General features: G+C 51.5%; 1 protein-coding gene across 1 annotated transcript in view; it reads right to left on the bottom strand.

Annotated features, from left to right (window-relative positions):
* PTPRT (protein tyrosine phosphatase receptor type T) overlaps nt 1–27,000 on the bottom strand; it is a 668,348-nt gene that overhangs the window by 27,770 nt on the left and 613,578 nt on the right. Inside the window, exons 19-23 of the mRNA XM_045832856.1 lie at nt 15,993–16,096; nt 9,067–9,103; nt 7,440–7,537; nt 4,282–4,398; nt 957–1,111 (exon numbers count right to left, since the gene is read on the bottom strand). Of these exons, the coding sequence (XP_045688812.1) occupies nt 957–1,111; nt 4,282–4,398; nt 7,440–7,537; nt 9,067–9,103; nt 15,993–16,096 (511 nt within the window). The remainder of the gene's footprint in view (nt 1–956; nt 1,112–4,281; nt 4,399–7,439; nt 7,538–9,066; nt 9,104–15,992; nt 16,097–27,000) is intronic.

The raw sequence follows: 27,000 nt of genomic DNA, 5'->3' as shown, positions 1-27,000 counted from the left end.
GACCCTCACCTCTGCGTTCTGGGGGAGGGAAAGTAGGTGCCACGTGAGAAAGGGACGGTTCTGACACTGCGCCAGTTCACGGAGCCTCCCCGTGACTTGACGCGAGACCTTGGCGGACGGGGCTGTGCCAGGGCAGGGGTAAGATACACTGCATGCGGGGTCTGCAAGATGGGCTGGCCCAGTCCCACTGGAAAAGAGTCAGTGGGAAGGAGGAGGGCAGTGGTGCAGGCTAGCCGGACTTCCGGTCTGGACGTCCTCCCTCCTCCAGTCCTTCATGCCCTTGACAGGATGTTTCATCTCCATTTAGGAGGGTTCAAAGTCGTGCCCGTCATTCCCAATGCGGCTTTCCAGGTCAGAGCTGAAAATACCTGTTGTCCACAGGAAGGGGGAACCTGACACTGCCCATCTACTCTCTGTTCGGGACCCTGCAGGCCAGCAACTGATTTTTGACATAACAGATGTGAAGAGAGGCCCCTTCCACAGTGGCCGCCCGCTGCCACGTCCAGGGGCTGAGGGTGAGCATCCGGAGGGAAGCGTGTTAGATAATCCCCGCTCTGGCGCTGCACCCCTGTGTGACACGAGCGAGGTGTCTGCCTGCTCGGCACCTCCGTGTCCGTACCTGTCAAATGGGAATGGTGACGGTGCCCATCTCTCAAGGTTGCTGAGAAGTAAGTGAACTAATGTGGGTAAAGGGCATGCGCAGCAGACGCTGTCCCCCAGGGGGGCTTTACTGTTTCTGGACAACAGAGGTAACAGTGGCTGCTGAGGCCACGCCTACTGTTCTTGCTAGACCTCAGCAGAAAGCAGTCGGCACTGCACACAGACGGGGGAGTCTTTAAGGCAAAGAATAAAGGCCGCTGGACAAAATGGTATCTCCCTCCCCGAGAGAGCAGAGCTGCAGAGGGTCCCTTTTATAGCTGGTCGGGGGTGCGGGTGGGGAGGGGACTTCCACTTACCTGCAGTGGACCACGATGGGCCCAGCTTCAGGAGGGTTGAGGAACTTGACCTGGCGGACGAAGCCCAGGAGGCCAGTGGCATAGCAGGGGACGCCGTGGTCGGGCCAGCTGGTGAAGTGGAAGAGGCGGAGCTCCCGGATCTCATGGTAGCCTTTCTGAGGAGAGAACGGGCCTCTGTTCCTCCAGCTGCTGCCTGCCCCCCCACACCCTGTCTGGCACCCATGGGGAGCCACGGCTGCGGTGCTGAGGTGCCAGTCTCCCCACTGCCGGGGAGGACAGGCCCTTGGAGGGTTCCCAGGTGCTGCTGCATAGAGGGATTGTCTGATCTGCTACGTCTGGGAACTTGGGAAGCAGATCCAGTGAAGTGATTGCATGACTGCAGGACTTGTCAGAGCCTTCAGTGTGCTCATACACATCCGGGTCTCCTTGGTATGGATGAAGAAATTGAGACTGAGCCAAGTTAAGTAACAGGCCCAAGGTCACACAGCTAGGAAGTTGTGCCATTACAATCTGAACCCTGGCTGCTGGCCCCACCTTCTGAACTCCCAAGCATCAGGAGACACCGCTGTCTGAGCGTTCCCGGTTGAAGAGAGGGGGGGCTTCCTAGGCAGAGAGGCAGCGCAGGCAGGGTGTGGGAGGGGACCTTGCACCAAATGTGCACAGAATCACAAACAGCCTAGGGCAACGCCAGAGCGAATGGAAGACAGGTGAGGGTGGGCAGCAGGACTGGGGTGGGCGGCTGGGTGGGTGCTGGGTCCTGGAAGGCCTGGGATCCCACCTTCAGGCCTTTGGACTTGTCCCAGAGGCACCGGCTGGGGAGTGACAGGGAGGCTGCCCAGAGGGCTGCCAAGAAGGGGCCGTGTGTCAGACTTGCACTGTAGGAGGGTCACGCCAGGTACTGTGCGGAGGAGGGATTTGGCTGGGTGTGTTGGGAGGCTATGAAGAGGGCACTGTTGATGGCCACCCAGACCCCCTTCCTGGGACAGCCCCCCTTGCTGCCCATCCCAGCTACTCTGACTCTTGGCTGCAGGCAGCTCAGAGTTACCCCTTATTCAGAGAATTGCTCTCAGCCCCGAAGGAACCAGCTTTCCTGGGCTGACACCCAGAGTGGGACTGGCCTGAGGCTGGTCCCCAGCTGAGACTGACACCCTTGCTCCGATCCTTCTCCTGCCTGCCCCGTCTGTCCCCTCATCCTCACAGTTCTCCCTGACACATCATCAAGGGGATCCGAATCCTGGTCTCAGGCTCTGCTTCTTGGACACTCAAACTGAGACGGGGCAAGGCTAGAGCCAGGGAGCCCCCTTAGGAGGCTGCTGCAGGGCCCAGGAGGGCCCAGGCGGGAGTGAACGAAGGCCTGAGTTCAGGCACCACTGGTCGAGCTGAAGTGGGAGAAGAGAAAACAGCTTCAGCAGTACATGGGGTTGTTCACTCCATCCTCTGAATCAGCTCAGCCCCGGGAAGCCCTTGTTTGCGCCCTCACCAGCCTGCGCTGTGACTATGTATGTCTCCCTGATGGACTGTGTTCTCTTCAAGGGCAGACACCGCTTCCTGTTGGTTTCTGGGTCCCCAGCTCAGGAACCGATTCTGAGCTAATGACCCAGGCAGTGCTTGCTGAGCTCCTGCCTGAATGCGGTGCAGAGCCTGGGCATGCTGAGTGAGTCCCCTGAGGCCTGTGTCTTCCTAGGGGGAGTACCGTCCCTTGTGATTGTTTGAAAGAAAAACAAAAAGACAGCCCAAGAAAGGACTCCACCTGCTGGGCTGCCTGCCATTCCCCTAAGGCCTCCCTGACTAGGGTCTGGTGCCAAGATGGGCCTGTCATGTTCCCTGTCGCGTCCTCGGTCACCGCGTGGTAGACGAGATGGGTGCCCCACCCAGGTCCTCTCTGGGGCTGTGCTGCAGGCCTCAGCTGCAGGAGTGTGGGCTGCTAGTGATTCACAGGTGCCCCCTTCCTGGAGAAGTACCCTCAGCTGACAGGAGCCAGCTCACTCTGAAGGTGACCCCTCGGTGCCTGACTGAGGAGAGGGGCCACCTCTATGGCGTGGTTGATGCTCTGAGGCCCCTGTGGGTCAGGCCGAGGCTAGACTTCCCCTTCTCTCTTCTGCTTCCCTTCCTCTCTTCCCAGTTTCTCTCTAGAGTGGTCCCTTGATAAACCTCGTGCATCTGCACCCCTGTCTCCCGCTCTGCTTCTAAGGAAACTGACCTAAGACCACATCAATGGAGCTGTGGTCCTCTGTCCAGTGGGGGCGCTGCAGGGAGCAAACAGTGTGTCCAGCGTTCAGCTGTTCACACAGGACTGGCCCTTGTCAAGCCCTGATGGCACAGTTCTCAAAGCACTGAAGACCCCAGTGCTCTGCGTCCCTCAGGCCTGTGGCTGCTGGGTCCGTGAACACTGTTGCTTTTAGAAAGTGGCGATTGGGGTGGAGTGGAAGTGACGATGAACTTCCAGTCAGAAGTTCACCACGTGTAAATTCTCCGGCCACCTTGGAGCTGGGTGACTCTGGAAAACTGACTTAAATGCTCTGTGCCTAATTCTTTTTCATCAATAGAATGAAAGTAATAATTGTGTCTACCTCAAGGGGTTGTTAGGAGGATTCAATGAGTTAATCTATGCAAAGCACCTGGTTTCGTAAGTGTTCAATAAACGTTAGCTGTCATTCTAATAGTAGTGATAGAGTAACAATGGTTCTATAGTAATTAAATTATAAAGATGGGGATAATAATTTGCAAGTCACATTCTTGCTCTCAAGCTCCTGCTACCTGGTCTCCTCCTCTCAGTGCCCAGACCAGCGTTTCTCAGTCCTGACACTGTTGACGTTTTGGACTGGATAGTTCTTTGTTGTTTGGGGTCGGGCTGTCCTGTGCATGGCAGGACGATTATCAGCACCTCTGGCCTCTACCAGGTAGATGTCAGCAGCACCTCTCCTCCCTCTGTTTTGACGACTAAAAATTGCCAAAGGTCTCCTGCAGGACAAAATCACTCCAAGTTGAGACCCACGGGCCTAGAACATGCTGAAAAAATTTCCCCCTTGTTGTTTGTCTAAATGCCTCCTCCTCCAGGATGCCCTCTCTGACCACCTCTTGTCTCCACTTGTGGCATGTTTCTTTCATGGCTTTAATCACCATGTGCTATTATTCCATTTAGTTGTTGAATTCTGTTCATCCCTCTTGCTGGAGGTGGGATCCTTCGGATCAGGAGCCACATCTAACTGGACTGCTGATCTGTCAATCACAGATGGGCACAGAGTGAACCTCACTCACTGTGTATCCCGAACAGACAGACCAGCTGGTGAGTGGACAGGCTGCCCACAGCCACAGGGATGCTTACCTTCTGGACCGTGAAGGTGCGTATGACGTATTCCGCCAGGGGCTCTGTTTCAATCAGGGTGACTTTAATGTCGCCATAGACCTCCGTGTCATCCGGCCAGTATCGCACACACTTTACCTGTGTGAAAGGACAGAGACAAGGACACATGAGCAGGTGGCTGAGTGTAAGCGGCCGCCTCACCTGGCTTTCCCGTTCAAATAAACCCAAGGGTGACTGTGGTGGCGTTTCCGTCCAAGGGGTTCTCAGCTGGCCAGGGATCAGCAAAGTGCACAGGGCCACGCTCACTCCCAGAGGAGCTGGAGCCATTAGGGATAATGGTGGTTGGTACCTTCTTCTGCAGAGCTCCTTATCATTTTCAAGTCCATTATCCAACAATAGATCTAGGCAAGATAGGTGGGTAGTGGTATCCCCACATGACAGATGAAAATAATACTCAAGTTTGGAGGGTTTGGTGGCTTGTCCAAGGTCATGTGGCCGGTTTTCTACCTTTGGCTGAATGGTGTGTCAGGCTGGGGCAGCTGGTACCAGCAGAGCAGAGATGAGAATAAAAGGTGGGGAATAGTGAGGAGGTGAAAGCGGAAGTGGTCGGGAGAGGGACATTGGTAGTAAGATCTGGTCACTGGGGGCTGGAAGGAGAAGGTTCTCAGCTCGGGGAGGATGGACGGTGCTGGGTTCGAAGGGAAGACCCTGCCGCGGCTCTCTGCCCAGGCGGTGGGTGCGGACGCTACGAACAAGCCATTCCCCCATTCGACTCTGCGTCACACTCCGCAGGAGGAAAGAGAGATCACGATTTTCCCCGTAAAAGAACAAAAGCATTACCATTCCGGGGGACGCCGAGCGGCCTAGAGTGGCATTTCCCACAGTGTGTTCCGCTGGGTGCTAGTAGGTGTTAGGTAAAGAACAAGAAAACAAAAAACAAACAGAAAAGGTTTTGTGGTCAAATGAGTTTGGGAAATGCTGGATTAAACAAAGTTAAACGGGCTGTTTCGCTAGAGGACTGCTCCGCGGGTTTCGTGTGCTACTGCTAATATTTGGTCTGGTTTGGTTTGGTTTTTGACTCTCCAGAAGGGGCAACGAGCGCACAGCATTTCCCAAACGTATTTAACCATGGAACCCTCTTCTCACTACACATCCTGCAGACCAGCATCCCGTGGAACCCACTTAGGGAAACGCTGGTAGGGCGCCACAGGCTTTGGAGGCAAATGGGTGAATCGCATGATTCTAACAGTCGGCAGCTGTACAGCTTCCAGAAAGTGCTGGAGGCCTCTGTGAGCCTCAGCTTCTATGAAAGACGACAGCTACACTTCTTGAGTGCTCACTGTGTTTAATGCTGTCTCCTACAAACACTTTGCATGTATTGTTTTGATCACTTATCACTATGACCAAGTAGATACTGCTATCCCCATTTTACAGATGAGTAATCAGAAGCACAGGGGGGCTAAGGACATTGCCCAAGGTCAACAGTTAGGAAGGGATGGAGTAAGGAAGCAAATCCAGGGCGTGTGAACAATTACCAGGAGCACTGTTTTGGACCATTGTGAGAAGAAATAAAGTGAACACATGATAGGGTCTGGTGCAGGGCTTGGCCAAGCGGGAGTCCCATTCAGAGATAGGTTTCCTGTCCCCTTTCCAAATCCAAATTAGACTCATGATCTACCCATGCAGGGAACCTGTCTCTGATGTGGGATGAGTTACAGGACAGGCTGCAATTTGCCTCTGGATTCTCAAATCCTGGGATGGCGCTTCGTCCACAGTGGCCACGGCCTGGGCCTTAGTCCCTGGGAGGAGGCCCCACGGGCACTAGGATGAGAATCGGGAGTTGGAGACCCTGTGCGGGTCCCAGCTGGGCGACTTCAGGGCAGTTACTCCACCCCTGTGGGTCTGTCTCCTCATCTGTAAAACTGGGAATGGAGTGGGCTCAAGGGTCAAGTCTCTCCTGGCTCTGCACTCCTGTTAGGGCATGAGATGTCCACAGCCCTTTACTGGGTTATGACTCACAGCCCAGACCCCCCTTTCCCCTGATCTGGGAGGCCAGGATGCTATTTGGATGAATTATCTAGTTCTCGCCAAAGCAAAAACTTACCTGCCCACTCCTTCGTTAGCCCCTCAGTAGAGAGTCCCTCTTCATTCTAGTGTGTGCGCACCCTGCCTATGAATCCAGCAGCCCACCCACCCACAGGCCACAGTTTACCAAGTAGGCGACAGCGAGCTGGGCACGACACTCCTGTTTCTAAGCCCTAGGAGGAGCTGAGGACCACCCAAGAGAGACGCGAGATAGAACAGAGCGGCAGACCAAGGTCTGAACCCTGAAGAAGGTGAAGGAGGTTCAGAGGTCAGGGAGCAAAGGGTTGAATGCTGCTGAGTGGTCGAGTACAATGAGAAGAGAGAAGTGGCTGCTGGATTTGTCCACATGGAGGATGCGGTGATGCTGACAGCGTCACTGTGGGTGGGATGGCGGGAGGAGCTATGCGGACGGCAGTGGGCAGAAGAAAACCAGACACAGAGCCTGTGTGCCGATCTGTAGAGTTTGGCAGAAAAGTAGGGACAAGAGAATCTTTTTTGTTCACCTATCATATATTTTTAAGGGGGAAGGTACTCAAGATGTTTGCCTGCAAACATCCAGCAATCAGAAAGAGAATTATTTTTTCAAGTGACCGGGGACATGAGAGAAGTCGAGCAGAATCCATGGTTCAAGGCTCTGGGGTTGCCTTTGAAGGGCAATAGTCGCTTCTTCCATCGTGTTGGGCTGAGCCAAGGAATCGGCCGATATTCTACTGTTTGGGTCATTGGAAACAGTCACTTGTATGGTTCAGCCTGAGGACAGAGGGGAAGAATGAGATGGCTGCGGACACGAGTAGATACGAGCTTTGTGGCGTGAAGATGTGGCAGTTCACGTCTGATGGCTGACGTTTCCTTGAACCATGAGATGATGTCATCGACGGAGAGTGGGGGTGGAGGAAGGAAGGAAGGAAGGAAGGAGGGGGCTCTGAAAGGACAGGGCATCCCTCGAGTGTGAAACAGAAGTGAGGATTTCTCCCTCGCTGGTGGCTGCGGGGGTGAGATACGGGACAGGAGGCCCTCGGCACAACGCGTGAACACACACGCTCAGGTGTGCAGCACCAGCACCCTCTATCCAGGTAATCGCAGGAGGGGCTTACCCTGCCCACCTCCACGAGGTTGGTGACCATGACGATGCTGGCTGAGTTCTCCTGCCAGATCATCCTCCAAAAGTCCTTCACGGTCTCCTGCATTGGACCTGCCGACAGGGAAGGAGACGACAGGGTCAAAGACCACGAGCGTCAGGAGGCAGCCAGGAGGCCGTCCCTTCTGGCTGCTCGGTCCTGGCTTCATATGGGCGAGCGACAGTGAGGCTGGGGGGTCCTGGATGGGACACCCAAGTAGCTGAGCCTGGGGCCTGAGGCTTGTGAGGTCAGAGTTTGAGTAAGAAAGGCCACATTGCAAACTTGCCAGCCCCTCTCCTCTTCCCTCGCTCATCCTCCTGCTGAACCCTTTCTACCAGCCCCTTTCCCCTGACCCATCCCCTCATCTGGACAGTATTATGGGTTAATGATAGAGCTCAGGGGAGTTTTTATACAGACTGGGCTTCAGAACCCTAGTGAGACAGGAAGGAAACTGGGTAGAGAGGGCAGGAGGGTGGAGAGCTGCCGGGGCCAGACGCTGAGAGCACGGAGACAAGACACGTGAGCCGTTGCCGGGGGCTTGGGCAGAAGGGTGAACAGAGCAGATAAGGAATGAGGGGGGATGAGACCTGAGGATCCAAAGCAATCTCCTCAGAAAATCCTCTTTCAATATTCCGGGCCTTCATCATTTTTAAAATTACAAGAGTACTATGTGTATTCACTATAAAAATTTGAATGCCAGCCCTGGCTGGTGTAGCTCAGTGGATTGAGCTCGGGCTTCGAACCAAAGTGTCGCAGGTTCGATTCCCAGTCAGGGCACATGCCTGGGTTGCAGGCCACGGCCCCCAGCAACCGCGCATTGATGTTTCTCTCTCTTTCTCCCTCCCTTCCCTCTCTAAAAATAAATAAATAAAATCTTAAAAAAATTTGAATGCCATTTTTCTATACATACACAGATATGCATATCTGTTATATGCATGGATTTACTGTAATAAGAGCATCACATCTACTATATGGGTTTTCCCATGCCCTTGAAAATTATTACCAAGCATGATATTTTTCATAGCTGCATAATTTTCCATAATAGGGAAGTACCACACGTTAACCAATCTATCAATTGTTGGGTACTTAAGAGTTTTCACTTTTTTTCCTATTTATTATAGATAACACTGTGAAGAGTATCATTACATATGTCACTGTCCACATGTATGATCATCCATAGGATTTCCTCCCAGAAGGCCTTGAGAGGGATGGCCATTGCTCAGCCTTCTGATCACATACTGCCGAGACGCTCTCTAGGACACCTGACCGCTTCTCTCATCTGGGTGCACACGCTGGGGGGATGAGGCGCAAAACGCGCCCCGCTGGATGGCGCGTTTTGGTGGCACAGGCTCGAGGCTTCTGCTTAGGTCTGTCCTGCCTGAGCATTTCCTCGTCACACCTCCTTCCTCTCTCACGCAGGCCCCTCCCCGCTGCAGCCGAACTCGCCACCTCCTTCCTTCCCAAACAATCCGATGAGCAATCTCAAGACCTCCGGAGCCACTCCAGCCAGACTCCTGCACCACTTCTTTGCTGGCAGAAGCTCCCTCCTCTCTGCCAGTGAAGGGCAAGGGCCCTTTGGCGGAAGGGAAAGGAGGGCACTTACCTTGAGTTGCAATGTAGTGCCGGGGCCGATGGTATCCCTGGATGACAGAGAAAAGCACAGTGAAGGGCCTCTTGGCAAAGCTTGCAAAAGGCATCATATCAATGATTATCCTTTCTAAGAGGTGGCTTCCTCATAGGCAGAATGGGAATAGCATGAGACATGTCTCGGAGAAGTGTTAAAGATGAAATAAGATAGTGCATACAAAGTGCTTAGTGAATCACTAAATGTCAGCTATCACTGTATCAATATAGTCGGGAGGTGCCCACAGGGGCTTGCCTGGGAGCCAGTGGACAGGGAGCAAAAATTGGGTGGGCGCCACTTATGTCCACAAACCCAGGAAGAGGCAGAAAAGAAATTTCTGAGTTTCTGTGGGGCATCAACCACCAGAAATTCAACCCTGAGCCATGATTACACGCAGAACACTGCACGAGGCCCTGTGGGGGACCTGAGAGAAGAAAATACTTGCACCATCGACTCCTTGCATTAGTGACAACTAGGAAAAGAACTTTGGGACGGATGCTCTGATGCCTCTCTGTGTGGCATGACTGATCTTGGAACTGATGTCCCATTCATTGGGGAGGACCCCGAGTAGGCGTGACCTCAAGACCAATAAAGCCACCTTCTGATTCCGAGGATCAGCCAGCTTCTGATTTCCCTGTATATCACAGAGCATTCGAGCAGGCCGTGCTGTGCTCTGGCATGGGGTTACCCTGGTGTCCTATAATCCTAATAGTTGGGGAAGAGGCCAGAGATGACCTTCTCTTTTGCCTGGACATGGCATACATGGAGGGCCCCCTTTCTTATTACAGAGAGGAAGGGTGTCATATTGGGTAGAAGTTCAAGTTTTGGGGGCAGATTTGCATTTAGTATGTAATACTGAATGGAATTAGCAATCATGGAATGAATAAATGAGTGAATGAATAAAGTAAAAAAAAATACAGATGCCAGTTATGGAGCCTGTTATTGGAGAGGATGTAGATGGCTAACCCTTAGGGTTCACCCTCTCGGGACAGAATGGGTCCTGCAGGTTGGCGCACACCTATTTCGGTCTCAAGCGTTGGTGATCAGTCTTCTCTCCCATTGGGGTGGCTGAGCTGCCCAAAGGCCCCCTCCTTCAGGAGCTGGGCCAGACTTGCCATCTGGATGGTTTATGGTGAAACAGATGTAGCAGCTCTGAAGTCCTGGATCTGCTTTCTGGTTCAAAGCCGAGTTTCTGAGTGCTCTGCATTTCTCCACCTGTCTTCCACTGGTTCCGTAAACACTTACTGGTACCTGCCAGTTACTGGTCATGCTTGGGTTGACTGTCAATGCCGACCCAAGGCCAATGTCATGACCAAAAACTGTTGGACTAAGCACTAGAAATCAATAGCATTGCCTAAACTCTTTGCATGGTTCTATCTTCCTAGTGAGGTTGTCAGCTTCTTGAGGACAACCACTGCCTCTTAAGTTTTAACAAAGTTTTACATAAAGCCCAGTATGGTGTGAAACTCAGAGCAATGGCCCATCAACAAGCTATTGACAGGCCAGCTAGAGAGACAGCATAGCATGACAGTTATGTGCCCAGACTTGGGACCTAGCTGCCTGGGTTCGAATCCTGGCTGTGTCCCTTACAGGCCGTGTGGTCTGTGGCAAGTTACTTAACTTCCTTGTGTCTCAGTTGATTTTTTGCTGTTAAATGGGGATAACAGTGTTTACATTATAATGTTGCTGTTAGCATTAAATGACTTCATATACAACACTTCCCACATGCCAGGCCCTATTCTATGATGTAACATATGTCTTTGTTATTGTTGTTATTTTACTTACTGTGTATCTGGCAAACATGTACCGAGTGCCTGTCACTACTAAAAGTCTGTGCTGGCCACTTGGAAGGTCCTGAGACGGTGGCGGCCCTTCCCTCCCCTCTGTTCTCCTGCTCTATTACTGCAGTAACTGAGCCTTTCTTGGAGGCATGAGAAGTAGAAAGGCAGGTGGGAGGTACGAAGAGCTATCTGTCCCTCCAAGTCAAGACGGAGAGGGTTTCCCAGGCTCACAGGAAGAATTTGACTCTAGATTCTAGAACAAGTCAATAATTTACCCAAGATCATCAAAATGGTAGGAGTTTTCTTGAGTAGGTTTGGGAACAGAACATAGTACCTGAGGGCGGGGAAGGATGTGGTTTCTCAAGTCCTCTCTTTTGTCACCCCATTATCACTTCCCACAGTCCTTGTCCTCCCTGTCTCGGGCCATGGCACCAGCCCCTTACTGGCCTCCCTGCCTCCAGTCCTGTCCCAAAGCCCATCTGCTTCCGGCCAGAGCGAACTTCCCAAAGCACACCCGATTCCATGGCTTCCCCGCCTAAAAGCTGCAAAGGCTCCCCACTGCCTGCAGAGTGATGCCCGAATGCCTTAGCTCGGGACTGATAATCTGCCTCCACCCTCGTCCCCAGCCTCACTTCCAGTTGTCCCTCTCTGTCCCCCTTCCCGGCCTCCTGTGCCTTGTGTCCCAGCTCCCCGCACTGCACTTCAAACGAGACCTCCCGTCTCCTGAGTGGTCCTGCAGGGCTTTGTACTAGTGCATTTGCCATACGTGCTGCACTACGTTTTTTTGTGCTCTTCTCCCTCCGGGCCAAGGGACAGGCCACCCAGATCCAGGTGTAATTTCCAGCAAAGGCTGGTTGGTGGCATACGTGCATGAATATGTCTTTGAGGTGAGGTTGGGTCACTCCCTAAGGCACGGGTTGGAAGACAAACACCCCCTGGAGGAAACTGATTTGGAAGATTCTAAGTGCTTGAAAGTCAATGGGACTGAATTCTGAGCAAGAAATTCACATTTCAATTGTGGGGTCAGATGGTTTGGGTTCACTAGTCTGCCCATTCACTTGTTCTCTCAGTCATTCAACATTCAGTGAACAGGTATTAGTGCACACCTACTCCTATGTCCCAGGCCCTGGAAATGCCAGAGCAGACCCGATGGATGTGGGCTCTGCTTCTGAGAAGCTAACAGGCATCAACCACTGGAGCCAGGGAAGGCGTGGGGTTCTATGGAGTTTCCATGGGCACTGACTCAGCCCAGGTGGCCAGAGGTGTATTCTCTGAGGTGGTGGCAGTTCGGCTGGCCCCGTGAGCTGAGCTTCAGCATCTCGGCATCGCTGTCATTCCCATTTCGTCCCTTCAGCACTTGTCTCTGTTTTCTTACCACCCTCCCCGTGGCTCTCTGGCTGTCTTGCTGGTCTTCAGAAACAATCCCATTTCCATCTAGAGGCCTTAGCAGTGGCCATTCCTGGTGCCTGCACAGGCTGTCCCCACATAACTGAGTGGTTTAGTAGTTTAGGGGACTGACTGGGTGTTAGTCAGCTCCCCAGAGAATCCTTCCATGACCAGCCTATCAGCCTGTTTCTGCTTTCTCTGGTTATTTTTTTTCCAGAGCACTTAGATCCAAAGAGCGTAACGCTCTTATTTGCATGCATTCATGCATGCTCTGTGCCTGTTTCCACGCTGAGTCTGAGTGAGAGATGCTGTCTGGCCTCCCAGAACCCATGCAGTCCCCAGAGACAACGCATTCTAACCACGAGCAAGACTCCTCTGCAGTGTTGATAATAGGAAATGAACTTCTCAATTGGGGCTCCTCCAGGGATTTGCTCACAAGCTGGTGCAGAAAACTTTCTAACCTTAAAAGAACTCAGTTCATTTAAGCCCCACCTGTGTACGGCACGCAGCTGGACTGCCAACCAGCACCGGGCCTGCCTGCGTCTGTCTGCGAGCAATGGGACGGAGGTGTGCATCCAAAGCGCATTTGTCTCACTCTGCACGCATGCATCTGTTACTTACGGGGGACCCAGATCCGATATTTATTTCCAGACTGGTCGTTTATAACAAATTCAAGTGGCCAGATACATTCTCGGGTGCGCAAACCCGCCAGTGGATGGTTCAGGCGGTGGCAGAGCCGTGGCCTCTGGAGGCACAGAGTGAGCTGGCCACATTCAGCTCATTATCCAAATGGAGTTGTTTTAATGGATCGTCGAGATCTAGCTGTAGATAAATGATTCTAGTGAGGGCAGTAAGGTCTTTGGAGAGCTGGGAAAACTTCGGCTGGGGTGGAGACCAGGACAAAGGGGTGAGGACTACTAGGTAGCTATCTAGATTTTCTGGCCAGGAATACCCATAGTAGGTTGACAATTAATGGGATTCTCCCACCGTCTGGCCCGTGTTGGTAGCACTGCTGGGAGGTGCTTGCACTTGGTGCCTTCTCTGTCCTTCCATGTCCCCTTTCTGCCCTTGCATGCTCTGCTCTGTGTCGTGGGGGGTTGACCTGCATGGACCACACCATTGGCTTCTATGCCTTCTGCTTAGAGTTGGGTTTGGTCACTGAAGAGCAGAGAGGAACTCAGGGGCCATGAGGAGCTTGGAGTGTATGTCCTTTTAGTTGCTCTCCCTACCCGGTCCCTATGGGCTGGCCTTGACTCTCTATCAAATGCTACAGCTCCTGTCAGGGGGCCCTGTCCTTACAGCTACTCTCTCCCCTCTCTAGGCCTGGAGCACCCCGCTGTTGCTTGCCCTGGGGACACTGCACCATACCCTGCTGGTTTCCCTCAGTCCTGTTCCACCCTTATTCATCTCTGCTGGGTTAATCCATCTGAATGAACCCTGTTTCCCAGAGGGACCTTGACAGACAGACACTTTACATCAGGCATCACATTCCTGTGGGGTGGCGTTACCATCCCATTTTACAAATATCAGAACAAGTCAATAATTTACCCAAGATCATCAAGCTAGTAAGCAGAACTGCCTGGATTCGAGAGGCCTTACAAGGACTCAATTCATCACTTTGGTCTTGTGAGCCCTTGACTTTAACCATGGAGACCCAGCACAGAGCCCAGCATCACATACTAAGATAGCACCTTGCAGAGGCTGTCTGGCTGGTCTGCACAATCTGCTACTTACAGAGAGAGGGAGCAGGTTGTGGTGGGCAGGGAACTGAATCTAGCTGTGTGAGCTGGAGCAAGGCTCTTTACCTTGACCTCTGGCTGCTTTAACAATTGGCTTGCAGAATGCAGTACAATGGTAAGACCGGGTAGAAATGGGAGGTGTTACTAGTATTGACGTTACAGAGATTCACTTGCAATCACAGCCATTTCATTTGTTGCCCATAACATACCAAAGCACATTTGGGCTCTGACTGCAGTCAGATGCTCACTCAATTTTGGACTGAGTGTCTATCTAGAAAAATGATTTTTGCTAGAGGTTACGACTCAGATGACAAATGCTAGATATTGCAACTCAGGCCAGCAGCCCCCATGTGGGCCATGGCCCCCAAGGCTACCACATCCATTCCACTGCAGACAAGGTCAAGAGGAAATGGAATAAACCCACTCAGTCTGGGTCAGCACATGCAGGAGGGACTCCAGTCCAGAGAGCCATTTGGATCTGGTTCCTTGCCTGGTTCTGCCGCTGACCAGCTGCCTTGCCTGAGACAAGCTTTGTAACCTCAGCTTCTCCATCTGGAAAATGGGGATGATGGCCTGAAAACCTGGGAGGGTTGTTGAGACGTCTCTAGAGATGGACTCATTTAAAACTACCTGTCATAGGGCTCAAGAGGGACTCAGAGTTACTGGCTCTTGCTATTGCTTTGCTGTTATTATTAAAGCCCATAGAGCTTGCTGGGGGAGGCACCCCTGGTCCAGACTCCTGCTCCCTACTCCCTTACCTCCTAGCAGTGTGATTTTGTATAAGTTACATGACTTAGAAAGCCTCAGCTTCCTCACCTAGAAATGGGTAGTAACAGCACTTACTTTGTGAGGTTGTGGTACTAGTTAAGGTCATGCTGATACACAAGAGGTGATACTTCTTAGGTTGCTATCACCCCTTCTTGCCTGCTCACTCTTGCTGCCTAAGGCAGCACTGTGTCACCTCCTCCAGGAGGGCTTCCCTGACCTCAAGCCTTTGATTTTCTTTTAGGCTTCCATAGGCCCTGCTCTGTGAGGGTTTCCTTTCGAATCTGACTCCCGTATTGGACTTGAGTCCCTTCTAGGTCTATATTCCAGCATCCTCATCCCAGACTCCCCTCCTGCTGATCTCTCTCTCACCCCTGGTGATAGATGAGTCATCCCAAAGCTCAGCTCTGAACTGGTCACCTTCTTGCTCAAGCCTTTTGATAGCTTTTTCTTGCTTACAGGATAAAGTCTGACTTCCTAAGTCTGGTCACAGACTACCTGTGATCTAGCTCCAACCTCATTTTCCACCATTCCCATTACGTAGTCTCTGTCCCCCTCAGACTGAGCCGCTGCCTATCGCTGCTTCCAGATGCTACATCTTGGCTGTGCTGTCCCCTCTAACCAGAGGCCCACCCTCTCCCTTTGGTTTTCAATTCTACCTGTGCTTGAGGCTTTGGTTCACATCACATTTTACATTGTTGATGGAAGAGGCAATGTTTTTCTCCCATCTCTGAACCCCTGCAGCATTTTATTTGCACTTATAACTCTTACCACTTTCTAGTTTGTCCTACGATTGTTGCTGGGCACAGCTTATCTTCCTGCTGAGGTTTCAGAGGGTAGGGCCATGGCATTTTTAGCTTTATGGTTCCCAAAGCACCGACTACACAGGAAGCCCTTTTCAAGTCTTGTTGTCTAAACGGCTATACCTTCAAATGAATGAATGACTAGATAAACAGACACATACGTGAATGAATCAACAGGTGAATGAACATGACTGGCAGTTGTCTGGGCCCCGCAGAGCAGGCTGCTCCAGCCAGCTAGAAGGAGCAGGCCACGCAAGATGGACAAATAACTTGGGCCACACTAGTTACACTAATCAGGGAGAAGCCAGTGGCTCTGGCCCTGTTCTGGGAAGGCCCCCTTCTGGGGGAGAGTCAGAGGAACAGCCACAGATTTTTGAGCCTGCCACAGCCAACCCGAGACCCCAGCGGCCCGGCCCCCGGAAGACCCTCACATCGATGTAGTTGGCGTTGATGTAGTCGGAGTGCGGGTCCCCATCCAGCACCAGCAGCCTCACCCGGGAATGGTCGTCTGCAGAGAGAGAGAGAGAGAACAGCCCTGCCCTCTGTTAGAGCCGCCATTGGTTAGTTACTGTGCACCCAGAGCCACGTGACAGCCGCACAGCCTTCTCACTTAATCCCCCGCCCCCATCCCCGCAGGCCCCTAGTTACTACCTCCATTGACAGACAAGGAAGCTGAGGCCCAGGGAGATCACGGTGCCTTAAAAAGGACCTGCATCTTCTCTTTTTTCTACCCGCCCCTGGATTCTGGCTTCGTTGTTGCCTACCTGGGTGAGTCTTAGTGATTACAGTGGGGATGGGAATACCTTCTCCACAGGACAGTGCAAGAGATACTACATGAAAGCACAGGGGGAGCGAGAGGCGTTGGGTCAGGATTAATAAGCTCCATTTTCATGCTTGCTTAAAAACGGCAAATTTACCTATTTTCCACATGGGCACAAATTGCTTTTCTCTCGCCTCTTGGAGTATTGCCGCAAATAGATTGTCGGCCACATATTGTTATCAATACTATCATTCAAGCGGAGCTGGCTAAATCATTATAAAAGAGGTCATCAATAACTAAAAATCGTGTTACGGAGAATACCATTCCAAACACAATCTAGGCATAAACAAGATTTGCAGGCTCCGGTCGATGGCACGCTGACTTCAAATAAACCAAATAACCACCATTAAAAAAAAACTAGTACAGCAGAAGAATCAGCCTAATTTTTTACGATTAATTAAAGTGAGCTCCGATACATAAATAGACACAAGCCATCAGGACGCCCGAGTTGGATGTGGTTGGGAGGAGGGGCTCAGCTGTCCAGGTTACTGTGCCTGTCGCTGGCCAGTGCACCTTAAGGTAGGGCAGGGCTGGGGTTCCCAGCAAGTGGAATAGAGAGCTCTGAGCATCCCCAAGGGTCCCTGGAGGTCAAGGCCAGGTCAGCTTATTCTGTTAGACTTATAGAGCACTCTGCAGTTCATAAGCACATTTACTACTACGAGCTGGAGCCCCCTGAGAACAGGGACGCTGGCTGTTCTGCTCCCTTTTCTATCCTCTGCACCTCTGCACGTGGCAGGCGCACAGAGGTCCTCGGTGAATGTATGAATGGACTGCCTCACTGGACTCTCACAGTGGTCCTGGGAGAGAAGCAGAATGGGTGCTGTTCGTCCTTGTTACAGATGAGGAAACCGAGGCTCACAGGGACTGACTGGCCATGGCCAGTGGGCGGTGGAGCTCGGAAGGGCGGGGTCCTCTTAAGGCTGGGTCCAGACGCTCTGGCTTCCAAAGAGGGATCTAAGTGAATATTGGTAACCACTTCAGGTGTCCACGGCAGGAGGAGTTAACGACAGAGAAGTGGTTCCCTGGGTGATGGTGGGGCTGAGTAGCCACGTAGAAGAGGGGGCAGCCATTCAGAGATAAACACCGTGTCTCCTTAGACACAGCCTCCCGGGGGTGGAGGGGCAGAGGGAGCAGGTGCCAGAATACGGTGGCTGGGGAAGTGGAGCTGCTGCACGGGGCTTCTTTGGCGGAAGCTGGAGAAAAGGAGCCTGTGATTGGGACAGAGCAGGGGAAATACCCCCTCTTCTTCTTTTCTCCCGCCTCCCGATCTCCCACCCGCGCCCGTCTCTGACCAAAACCAGCCAGAAGCCAGCTGCCGAGAGACTGAGAAAGGCAACCTGTGGGGGTCAGTTCCCGGTGAGCAGGAGAAGGCAAGGAATGGGTCCCAGGATGAACGAACAGTTCCAGGACTGGGCAGCACACCACCCCGTATCTATGAATTCATCAACTAATTAATTCAAAATGGTTCACTGAGCATCTGCCACGTACCAGACACTGCTGGACGTTGATACACTGGATGCCTCATTTTTTTTCACTCATGACAGGGGAGAGTTTCAGTGGAAGCAACTAAGGGGGTAGGTGGGAGGTCTAAGCCATCCATTTGGATGGGTGGGGAGTCTGAAGCTAATCTTTATAGTTTACGGAAAGTACCAGAAAGCTTACATATGTGATCTTATGCCATCATTTATTCCTCCAAATAACTGTATAGATTATTATATTAATGCCATAATGATTTCTTCTTCTTCTTCCCATTTCACAGATGCGAACCTGGGGCTCAGGGATAATGATTTCTTCTTCTTCTTCCCATTTCACAGATGCGAACCTGGGGCTCAGGGAGGTTAAGCAAGTTCCCCATGTTACACAGCCTGCAAGTAGCAGGGCTGGATTCTGTTTCAAGTCCGTCTGACTCTGGACCCCTGTTCCGTTCACACGTGGGCTGCCCTGGACTTCTCGCATCTCACGGGTCCTGCTCCTGGAGCTCCTGCAGGACCCTGGCCCCGGGGAGTGGACTTCCTGGAAGACATTCCACCCAGCAGGGGCTCACATAAGGCCCAGCCTCTTACTCTGCGCTCTGGCCATTAAGCCTTGTCACCAGAGGTTACAAAAACTGTAAGCGTTAAACAAGTGAAAATGCACATTGTGTTTTCACTCATTGGTTTCACTAATGACTTATTGATTCAAAAAGCTGCTTTGTTTATTGAGTTATGCCTGCTCCAGGGGTCTACAGCACTGGGGATGGAGATTCTGGTGCAAAATGTTGAAAGGTAATTTACTTTAATATACAATGGAATTTAAACTCTGAAAGCACAAATTATTAAAAACCAAACAAAAGGAAACAAGCCTTTCTTTCAGTTCAATATTCTTAAAGATGAAAGGAGCCTCTAAGCACCAGATGATGGCGTTCGCCAGTCTCTCCTCTTCATTCATTTATTAAGAACCATTTCCTGAGCACCTACGATGTGCAGGCTTGTTGAAGGGGCTAAGGAAGTGTCACCAAGGTGATACTCAAGCTTAAGGAGTTGGTCAATGTTGTGGGGGAGAGACAGACAGCACATAGAAAGGGAACTTCTATACACACGGAAGAACCAGCTTCAACACAACCTGCCCTCACCAGCACAACAAAATACAGGAGGTGGTGGACAGAGTGACCCTCATTTAACCAGCTGGTGGGAAGGAACCACCAAAGAAAGACCCACCAAAAATCAAAACCCAAAGGCGAACCCAAAGCCAACTTAAATGACAGCCCAAGACCAGTGAGCTTGGGAGATCAAGGAAACTGCACCACTGAAACTCACTGCTATTCTACTAAAGAAAGGGAACCTCAAGGTCTAAAAGTAGAGGTGGAGGGCTTCGTGGAATGACACACGAAGGAGGGGGTAATGGTACGTTCGACCAGTGGACAATAAGGAAGGTCTTTCCATCAGAGGGAATCGCAAGGGTGAAGGCAGAGATCCTGAGAAAGCAAGCATGTTTGGAGCTGCGAAGTTTCCTGTCTTGTGAATGTGGAGTGTGAAGGGGTTAGCAATGGGAGAAGAGGCAGACGCGGTGGGCGGGGGCCAGATTACAGAGCGTTCTCCGCGCCGCGTGAAGGCACTCTGATGGCAGTAACCACCACTGGGTCTGCAGGCCGTCCACACATGGACTCTACTTTCTGTAGAGATGGTGAGGGGCTATTTTCACATGAGATGACCAGGATTCATTCTTACCTGATCTCACTTGTGGCAAGTAAGACACCCTGGGGACGTGAGGTATGGAGATAAGGCTCAGCTCTGGGTTCGAATCTTAGCTCCATCATTTAGGAGGTCAATTCATCTATCTTAGCCTTGATTTCCTTAGCAACATGGGGCCATTACTATGTAGCTCACAGAACGCTGGGAGGGTTAAATGAGGAACTTCGCGCATGAGAACTGAGACTACAGTAAGAGCGTGAACAGACGAGCCACACACTGGGAGGAAATACTTGTAAAAGACATCTGATAAAGGACTTGTATCCACAATGTACAAAAATACTCTTAAAACTCAATGATAAGAAAACAAATGACTCAATGAAAAAGTGGGTAAAAGATCTGAACAGAGATCTCACCAAAAAAAAAGATATGCAGGTGGGAAATGATCATATGAAAAGATGTTCAACATCATATTTCATTAGGGAATTGCAATGTAAAACACCGAGACACCTCTACACGCCTCCTCAAACGGCCCAAACCCAGAACACTGATAGCACCAAATACCGGAGAGGATGTGCAGTAATTGGAACTTTCAATCACTGCTGGTGGGAGAGCAAAGTGGTGCAGCCACCTTGGAAGACGGTTTCCTCCCCAACTAAACAGACGCTTAGACGATCCAGCAATTGCTATTTCTGGTGTTTACCCAAAGAAGCTGAAGACTTACGTCCACACAAAAACCTGTGCATGGATATTTACACACAGCAGCTTCATCCACAATTGCCGAAACCCAGATGTCCTTCAACAGGAGAATGAATACACAAATGGTGGGACATCCACACAATGGAATATTACTCAATGATATAAAGAAACGAGGCATCAGGCCATGAGAAGACATGGAGGCACGTTGAATGCACACAGCTAAGTGAACAATGCCAGGGTGAAAGACTTCACAGTGTGTAAACCTGACTGCATGGCATTCCGGAAAAGGCAAAACTATGGAGACTGTAGAGAGACCAGAGGTTGCCGGGGACTTGAGGGGAGGGAGGAATAGAGCGAGCACAGGGAGTTTTCAGAGCAGTGAGACTATTCTGTATGACACCGTAACGGTGGGTGCACGTCACCATACCTCTGTAAATACCAAAGAACTGTCCAGCGCAAAGACTGAACTCTACAAACTGTGGACTTCAGTTAATACTGATGGATCAGTATTGGTTCATCAGCTGTAACAAATAGGTCACAAGACTCAAGATGGTCCTAACAGATGAAACTGGATGTGGGAGGGAGGGAAGGAGGGAGAGCATTCTGAGCATTCTGCTCAATTTTTCTGTAAATCTAAAACCTCTCTAAAAAGTGTTAGGGCAGTGCTGAGTACACGGCAGGTGCTAAATAAATGACGGTTGTCAGCTGGATGTGAGGCAGGCCATGCACTGATGGCGGAGAACCTAGTAACTCGGTGTTCCCCATTTGCTCTTTGTCCCAAAGGTAAATCGGCCTCTGTGCAGAGGCCAAGAGCTATGTGTGTGCTCGGGAGAGAGAAGAACACAGGACGTAGGTCTGCAGAAAGGCATCGCGAGGAGTAGCAGAGTCCTCATGGTTTATGTATTCCTCCTGGGAGACGCTAATATCATTCTGTGCCCCCTTCCTCGTCTAACTTTATATAATTAGAAGGATAAAAAATTGTGTTTATCCACACGCTCATGGAGAGAGGTGGGGCAGCGGGCCGTGTGAGGGAGTTCATCCGAGGTAATTTACAAGCAGCCCAGAACATTCATTATGCTCTGTCTACATTTTGCAAGCTTGAAAAACAGCTTAAGTTGGAGCTCCTTGTTTGATATGCAAGACAAGAAGAATTGAGAAGAGTCACATAGAGGAGAAGTAAAACACCTCAGGGTGGGAGGAAGGTGTGGGAGCCTGGACCCACCTGGCTCTCGGCCAAGGAGCGAGGTGGGCAAGAACTGGGTTACAGGGAGGACACGGCGGCTGGCAGCAGGTGGAGGGGAGGGACAACTGCAAAGCCCTGGAGATTCAAAGGGACCCCCTCCCCAAGCACAAATCCAGGGGAACGGAAACATCATCCCTCTGGAATCAATCTGTTCCTTGTAGTTTCAGGACAAAGACCCGTGGTGTGTTGGCAAATGTTGATCGAACAGCTCTCTGGGGGGAAGAAAGGCCCCGCCCACTAACGTCAGGCCCCGCTGGTTTCTGTGCAAGAGTCGCTCCCACCACGGCTGATCTCAAGTTGCAACATGGCATCCACTAGCTCACAACATTCCTGAATATTTAACAGTCTGTTCTTGCAAGCGGGCATGCATCAGCTCCAGGATTCCACAGACGGAGAAGAAAGCTTTACCAGCCCCACAAGCCTTCCCTGATCTGACGGTTTGGGACTGACCTCCTGGGACAGCCTCCTGCGCTGCTCCCTACACACTAGTCTGGTAACTGCGCCCTTCTTTAAGTCGCTCAAATGCATGCTGTCTGCTCTCGCCTCAGGGCCTTTGCACATGTAAAGGGATACCCCCAAACCCAGAAGACTGGCAACATCTCGTTCTTCTGCTCTCATCTCAATGTTCCTCCCTCAGGAAGTCTCCTGTGACCTCTGCACCCCAGGCTTGGATAGCTCCCCATGCCTTTCTTCCCAGCTCTTAGAGCAGTTATATTTCTGTGACTGTTGGATTAACCTGTGGCTCCTCTTCTTACTCTGTTTCAGGAAGGACACTCTATTTACCAAACTCCTCTACAGTGTGGGGCACACAGCAGGTCCTCAATAAGTGTCTGTCCAATAAATGAACTCATATTTGTGTTTGAAAGGCCAAGAATGAGAAAGGGGCAGGCCCCTTGCTTACAGACGTACAGTTGATTTTAGGTAACCTGGCTTGGGACCCCAGACTGTTTCCTGTACACGAGAGTGGCAGCGTGTGCCTGGATCCTGTGCCTAAACTTCCCTCTCCCCAGGGTGGACTCCTCGCCCCACTTGAAGACCCAGCCTGTCCTGCCCCAATTCTCACGGCCAATTCTTGCATTCGGTGGGGGAGAGGCAATGGGTTGGGCAGGTTCTGGAGGCAGATCTGAGGTCTGTCACATGCTGACCATATCACCCAGGGCAAGTTACTTATGTCCTCTGAGATATAGTTGGGTATCTCTGTTTACCCAACTATAGTATCAAAGTCCTATCTGCCTTAGCAGACTGTTGCAAGGATTAAAAGAGGGAAGGTATAAAAGCAGCTGGGGTGTTGTAAGAAATCAACATGGATGTGTAAATTCAGTTTTGTTATCATTGTAGACCAGTGGTTTTCAAATACAGTCCCTGGACCAAGAGCATCAGCAACATCTGGAAATCTGACAGAAATGCAAACTCTTGAGTCCCAGCCCAGACCTACTGAATCAGAAGCTCCGAGTTGGGGCCAAGCAACCAGTATTCTAACACGCCCTCTAGAAGGTTCTGATCACACTCAGGTCTGAATGTTCAGACCCATGTCCAGCTATGTAGCACAGAGGTGCTCTGGCTATTTACTTTAATTTGTCTTGGGAAAAACCAAAAGCTCCTACTGGAGCTGGGCCATGAGACTAGAGACCTACCTTGTGTTAGGTGGTGAGGTACAGAAATGTCTTTACCTGTGCGGAGCGTGTAAGGTTTTCCAGGTACTATTCTAGAAGCGTTATGGATGCTATGCTGTTAGATTTCCATAGTAACACCGTGAGGTATGTATCGTTACCCTGTCTTATGGATGAGAAACTCAAAGTTCCAAGAAGTTTAACTACTCAGCAGAAGGTATAAGGTTGAGAGGTTCCTTGTAGGATGGGGGTCCCTACCCCTCCTGGAACCCCAAGACCCAATGCCTCCACACCTCTTCCAGGCCAGTTCTCACCCCCACACTGTCCCACCCCATTGTCTCCCCATGGCCACCCAGAGGACACGGTTCAGTTTCCTCCTGGGTGCAGTTCTACCTCTCAAAACAAATCACACCCTGCGTCCCTCCCCCATCACCCAAGGTAACGTGAGAGGTTGCTTTTCTCAAGTCACATGTACTTAAAGGGAGCATCCGCTTCAGACAGGTGGGGCTGGGAGAGACGGCCATTTGGATATGTGATGCTCTTTCTTCCTGTCTTCTGGGCACCGAGGAGGGTAAAGAAAAGGTGCAATTTTTCAAAGAAAAGAGATTGGACTCATTACAATGAATTGTGCCGCCGAAAAATCATCTTCTAGAAGAATTGGAAATGTTAATGCCATCGTCTTGCGTGAGTGGATTGGGAGGGGGCAGGGAATTCTGCCGAGGCTGCCTGGGCACCTCATTGAAGTGAAAGGTCTGCGCATTCGATCTTGATTGAAATAACATCGTCGAGAGAGAGGGTGGCTCAGGCAGGAGCGGGAAGCAGCCGACCTTCTGTGTGCCTCCCTGTCCGGCAATCCTGTGGTGGGTGGTGGAGGCTGGGCAGCTCCCCTCTGTAGGGCCCTGCGAGGGGACCTCCAACAGCTGGAGCCTCAGCACAGAGCACTGACAGCAGCTGGAGGGACGGGGGCGTCTGATGGATTTACTGTCTCCGCCTACGCAGGCTGCCCAGCCCACAGCCCATGAAGGGAACTTTCAAGAACGAGAAGTCTTCTTATTTGAACTCCTTCAGAAGCAGAATCTGAAACAAGGACTTGAGCACAACGAGTGGATTTGGGGGGTGAGCCAAGGAGACACTGGGAGAATGGGAAAGGAGATGGGGAAAGGAGAGAGTTCAGAGGACTGGACATGGTTTTCTCGAAATGTCCCCTTGCCCACAGTCCCTGCCCAGAGGTACCTGAAAGCAAAGAGCTCTTTGTTCTGCTTTCCCCGTTCGTTTCCTTCCCTTTCACTTCCTTGCCATTTCCAGTCCCTGGAAGCGCCACTGTCTCTATTACTAAATTCTAAACAGAAACACTTGGAAGAAAGGGCTTATGCAGCCAAGGTTTTCCTCTCATTGTTTCATTTGCAGGCTGTACCCTGCCTCCTCCTCGCCTCTGATCTTTCAGTTCTCCCTGGCCTGGGCCTTCGTCCTCCACTCCAGCCTCTCTGGGTTCCTTAAGATGCTGATCACATCCGGTTTTCTTCCTGTGCCAAGAATACTTCTATTTATCAAGCCAGGGCAGACTTGCCTTTGGGAGAGACACCTACAAGGGCAGGAACGCTTCCTGTTCCTTGGGGCTGTTTCTCTGTCACCTTTCTCATTTCCGTTCCAGGACTTCTTTTTTCTTTCTTGGTTCCCTGTATGTCTTGTGCTGCATTAGAATCCACCGGTTACCTCGGCGCTGTCTGAGTACGCAGTATAGACCTGCTTCAGCCCCAATTTGTTGCAGAATTACGGACTCTTAAACTAGAAGGGAGGTTCAGGTTTATTTAAGCCCATCAAGGTGGTGTCATTAGGTGTTTGAATTCCCTCTGCCTCCCTTCGGGTTTCCCAAGAAGACGTAAGAGGAGGATTCTGGTGTGAGTAGTTTACACAGAAGGAGAGGGTTCATCAGGGGGAAGGGGGCGAGGGAGACGGCCAAGAGAAGGCAGCTCAGAAAGGCCATTTTCAAGGCTGTTACTACTGTTGGCAACTGCAGACTACTGCCTGGGGGATTCTGGGAAAGGTGTGAAACACAACAGCCTCATGGGAGGGTGAGGAGCTGAACTATTTCACGGGCCGGGGAGAGACTGCCTTGTGCATGAAGAGAACATCTTGCTCAGCTTCGGAGAGAGTCCTCAGGCAAGGAGATGCAGACAGGGCAGGACACGGGTGCACAAGTGAGTCGCCCTGGGCACCTTAGTGAGGTGCTTTCTATCGGGGTGGAGCAGATGCAGCATCAACAGCTGAGAGTGCGGAATCTCCTTGCATGTTACAGGCTGGGTGTCTCACTCGCCCTACCCTCGTCCTGGCCTTGGATGCTGGTACTGCCAGCTGGTGTCACTGCACAGTGAGGCGGTGAGGCCGTGGGGTGTGGGTGGGACATGGACCACATCTTCTGCACCCGTGGTGATGGAATTCTAACCCCCTTCATGGCTCTTCCTGCTGCCTGGGATCCAGGCTCTGTTCTCTTCCTTCAGGTGCGGTACCTTCTTCCTGACTGGAAGACATCACTATGCCCTCGTTCCAAGTGTCATCTTGATCTGGCCTTCCTCCATCCATCCTTTTTGGGTGCTCTCCACGTTATTTGGGAAGCCAGAAGGGAGAGATCCATGGCTCAAGGCCTTTGGGGTCTTGCAGAGAATCTGCACTTTCCAACATTCAATTCCTATTCACTGAGCACAAACCATATGGCAGGTTTGGAAACACAGAAGTGCAGGACAGTCACGGGTCTGTTGTTCCAGAGCATCTGTGTTTGTGAGGGAGTCAGGCCGGCGACAGGTAGCCACTGAAATGCCTCTGGGATCACAACGACGATAAGGGCTAAGGGGGAGACACATCCGTGCTCTGGGAGTGAATAACGGGGCTCTGAGCAAATTCAAAAGGCCAGAAGAATCCCTGAGAAAGTGGTGACTGAGCTAAGACCGAAAGAAAAAGTTGAATTAATAGAACAAAGAGAGGAGGAAAGGACACTTTGATAGAAAGAACAGAATGAGCAAAGGCCCTGTGGCATTGGTGAGCACGGGAAACTCCAGGGACTGAAGGAAAGTCCGTGTGGCTTACTGGAGGAGACCACCACAGAGAGGACACGGTGGGACACGAGACGGGAGAGGCGGCTAAGAGACTTTGGACAAGGAGTGTTCGTGAGCGAAGGGCAACCATTTGAAGAGTTTCCAGTAAGATGACACGATTCAATTCAGGGCCCTCTCGCCTCTGTCAGAGATCAGATAGGGAGAAAGCTGGGGGCAGAGGTGGATGGGGAGCAACCAGGAACCAGGCCAGGTAGAGGCCGGATGAGAGCAGGTGACGGCGTGGGCAAAGGTGTGGACAGCAGAAGGTGAGCACGTGTCTGGAGAGACACGTGGCGTGGCTAGGCTTTTCGCCGTTGGCTTCCACCGGCTTTGGCCCCGATACCTGACTCTGCCTGGTTGTCCCTGCCTCTCAGGAAGGTAGGTCTCCTCACCGTGCTGTAGTCTTTTATTTTTTCTTCTCTGCACAACACCCCTGCGAGGAAGACATCACTGTACCCATTTTACAGGCCAAAGACTAAGGGTTCGAGTGATCCCGCAAGGTCTCACAGCCTATAATTCAGTGACCCTATCTGGACTCACAATCTGATAGGGGGAGCAGACAAGCGACCGGATATTTTAGGGCACGGTCCTCGGGCTGAGAGTGGTCAGAGTGAGTGGCCACATGTGCCCAGGATGGGAGCTCCCTGGGGGAAGAGGCTTGAGTGCCCCGGTGCCCACCACCAGGCCTGGCTCAGAGGATGCCCACACGCCATAGGTCTCGACACACACTTCCTGATCTTTTGCACATCCCTTTCCAGTGCTTCATCTGCGAGAAATCTTGCCGTCTGCATTGCTGTCTTCCGAGAGGCAC

Source organism: Phyllostomus hastatus, unplaced genomic scaffold, assembly GCF_019186645.2.
Source record: "Phyllostomus hastatus isolate PE091 unplaced genomic scaffold, TTU_PhHast_1.1 phas_contig_17, whole genome shotgun sequence".
Lineage (NCBI taxonomy): Eukaryota > Metazoa > Chordata > Mammalia > Chiroptera > Phyllostomidae > Phyllostomus > Phyllostomus hastatus.
Note: the sequence above shows the minus strand (reverse complement) of the source record. Positions and strands in the feature narration are given on the sequence as shown.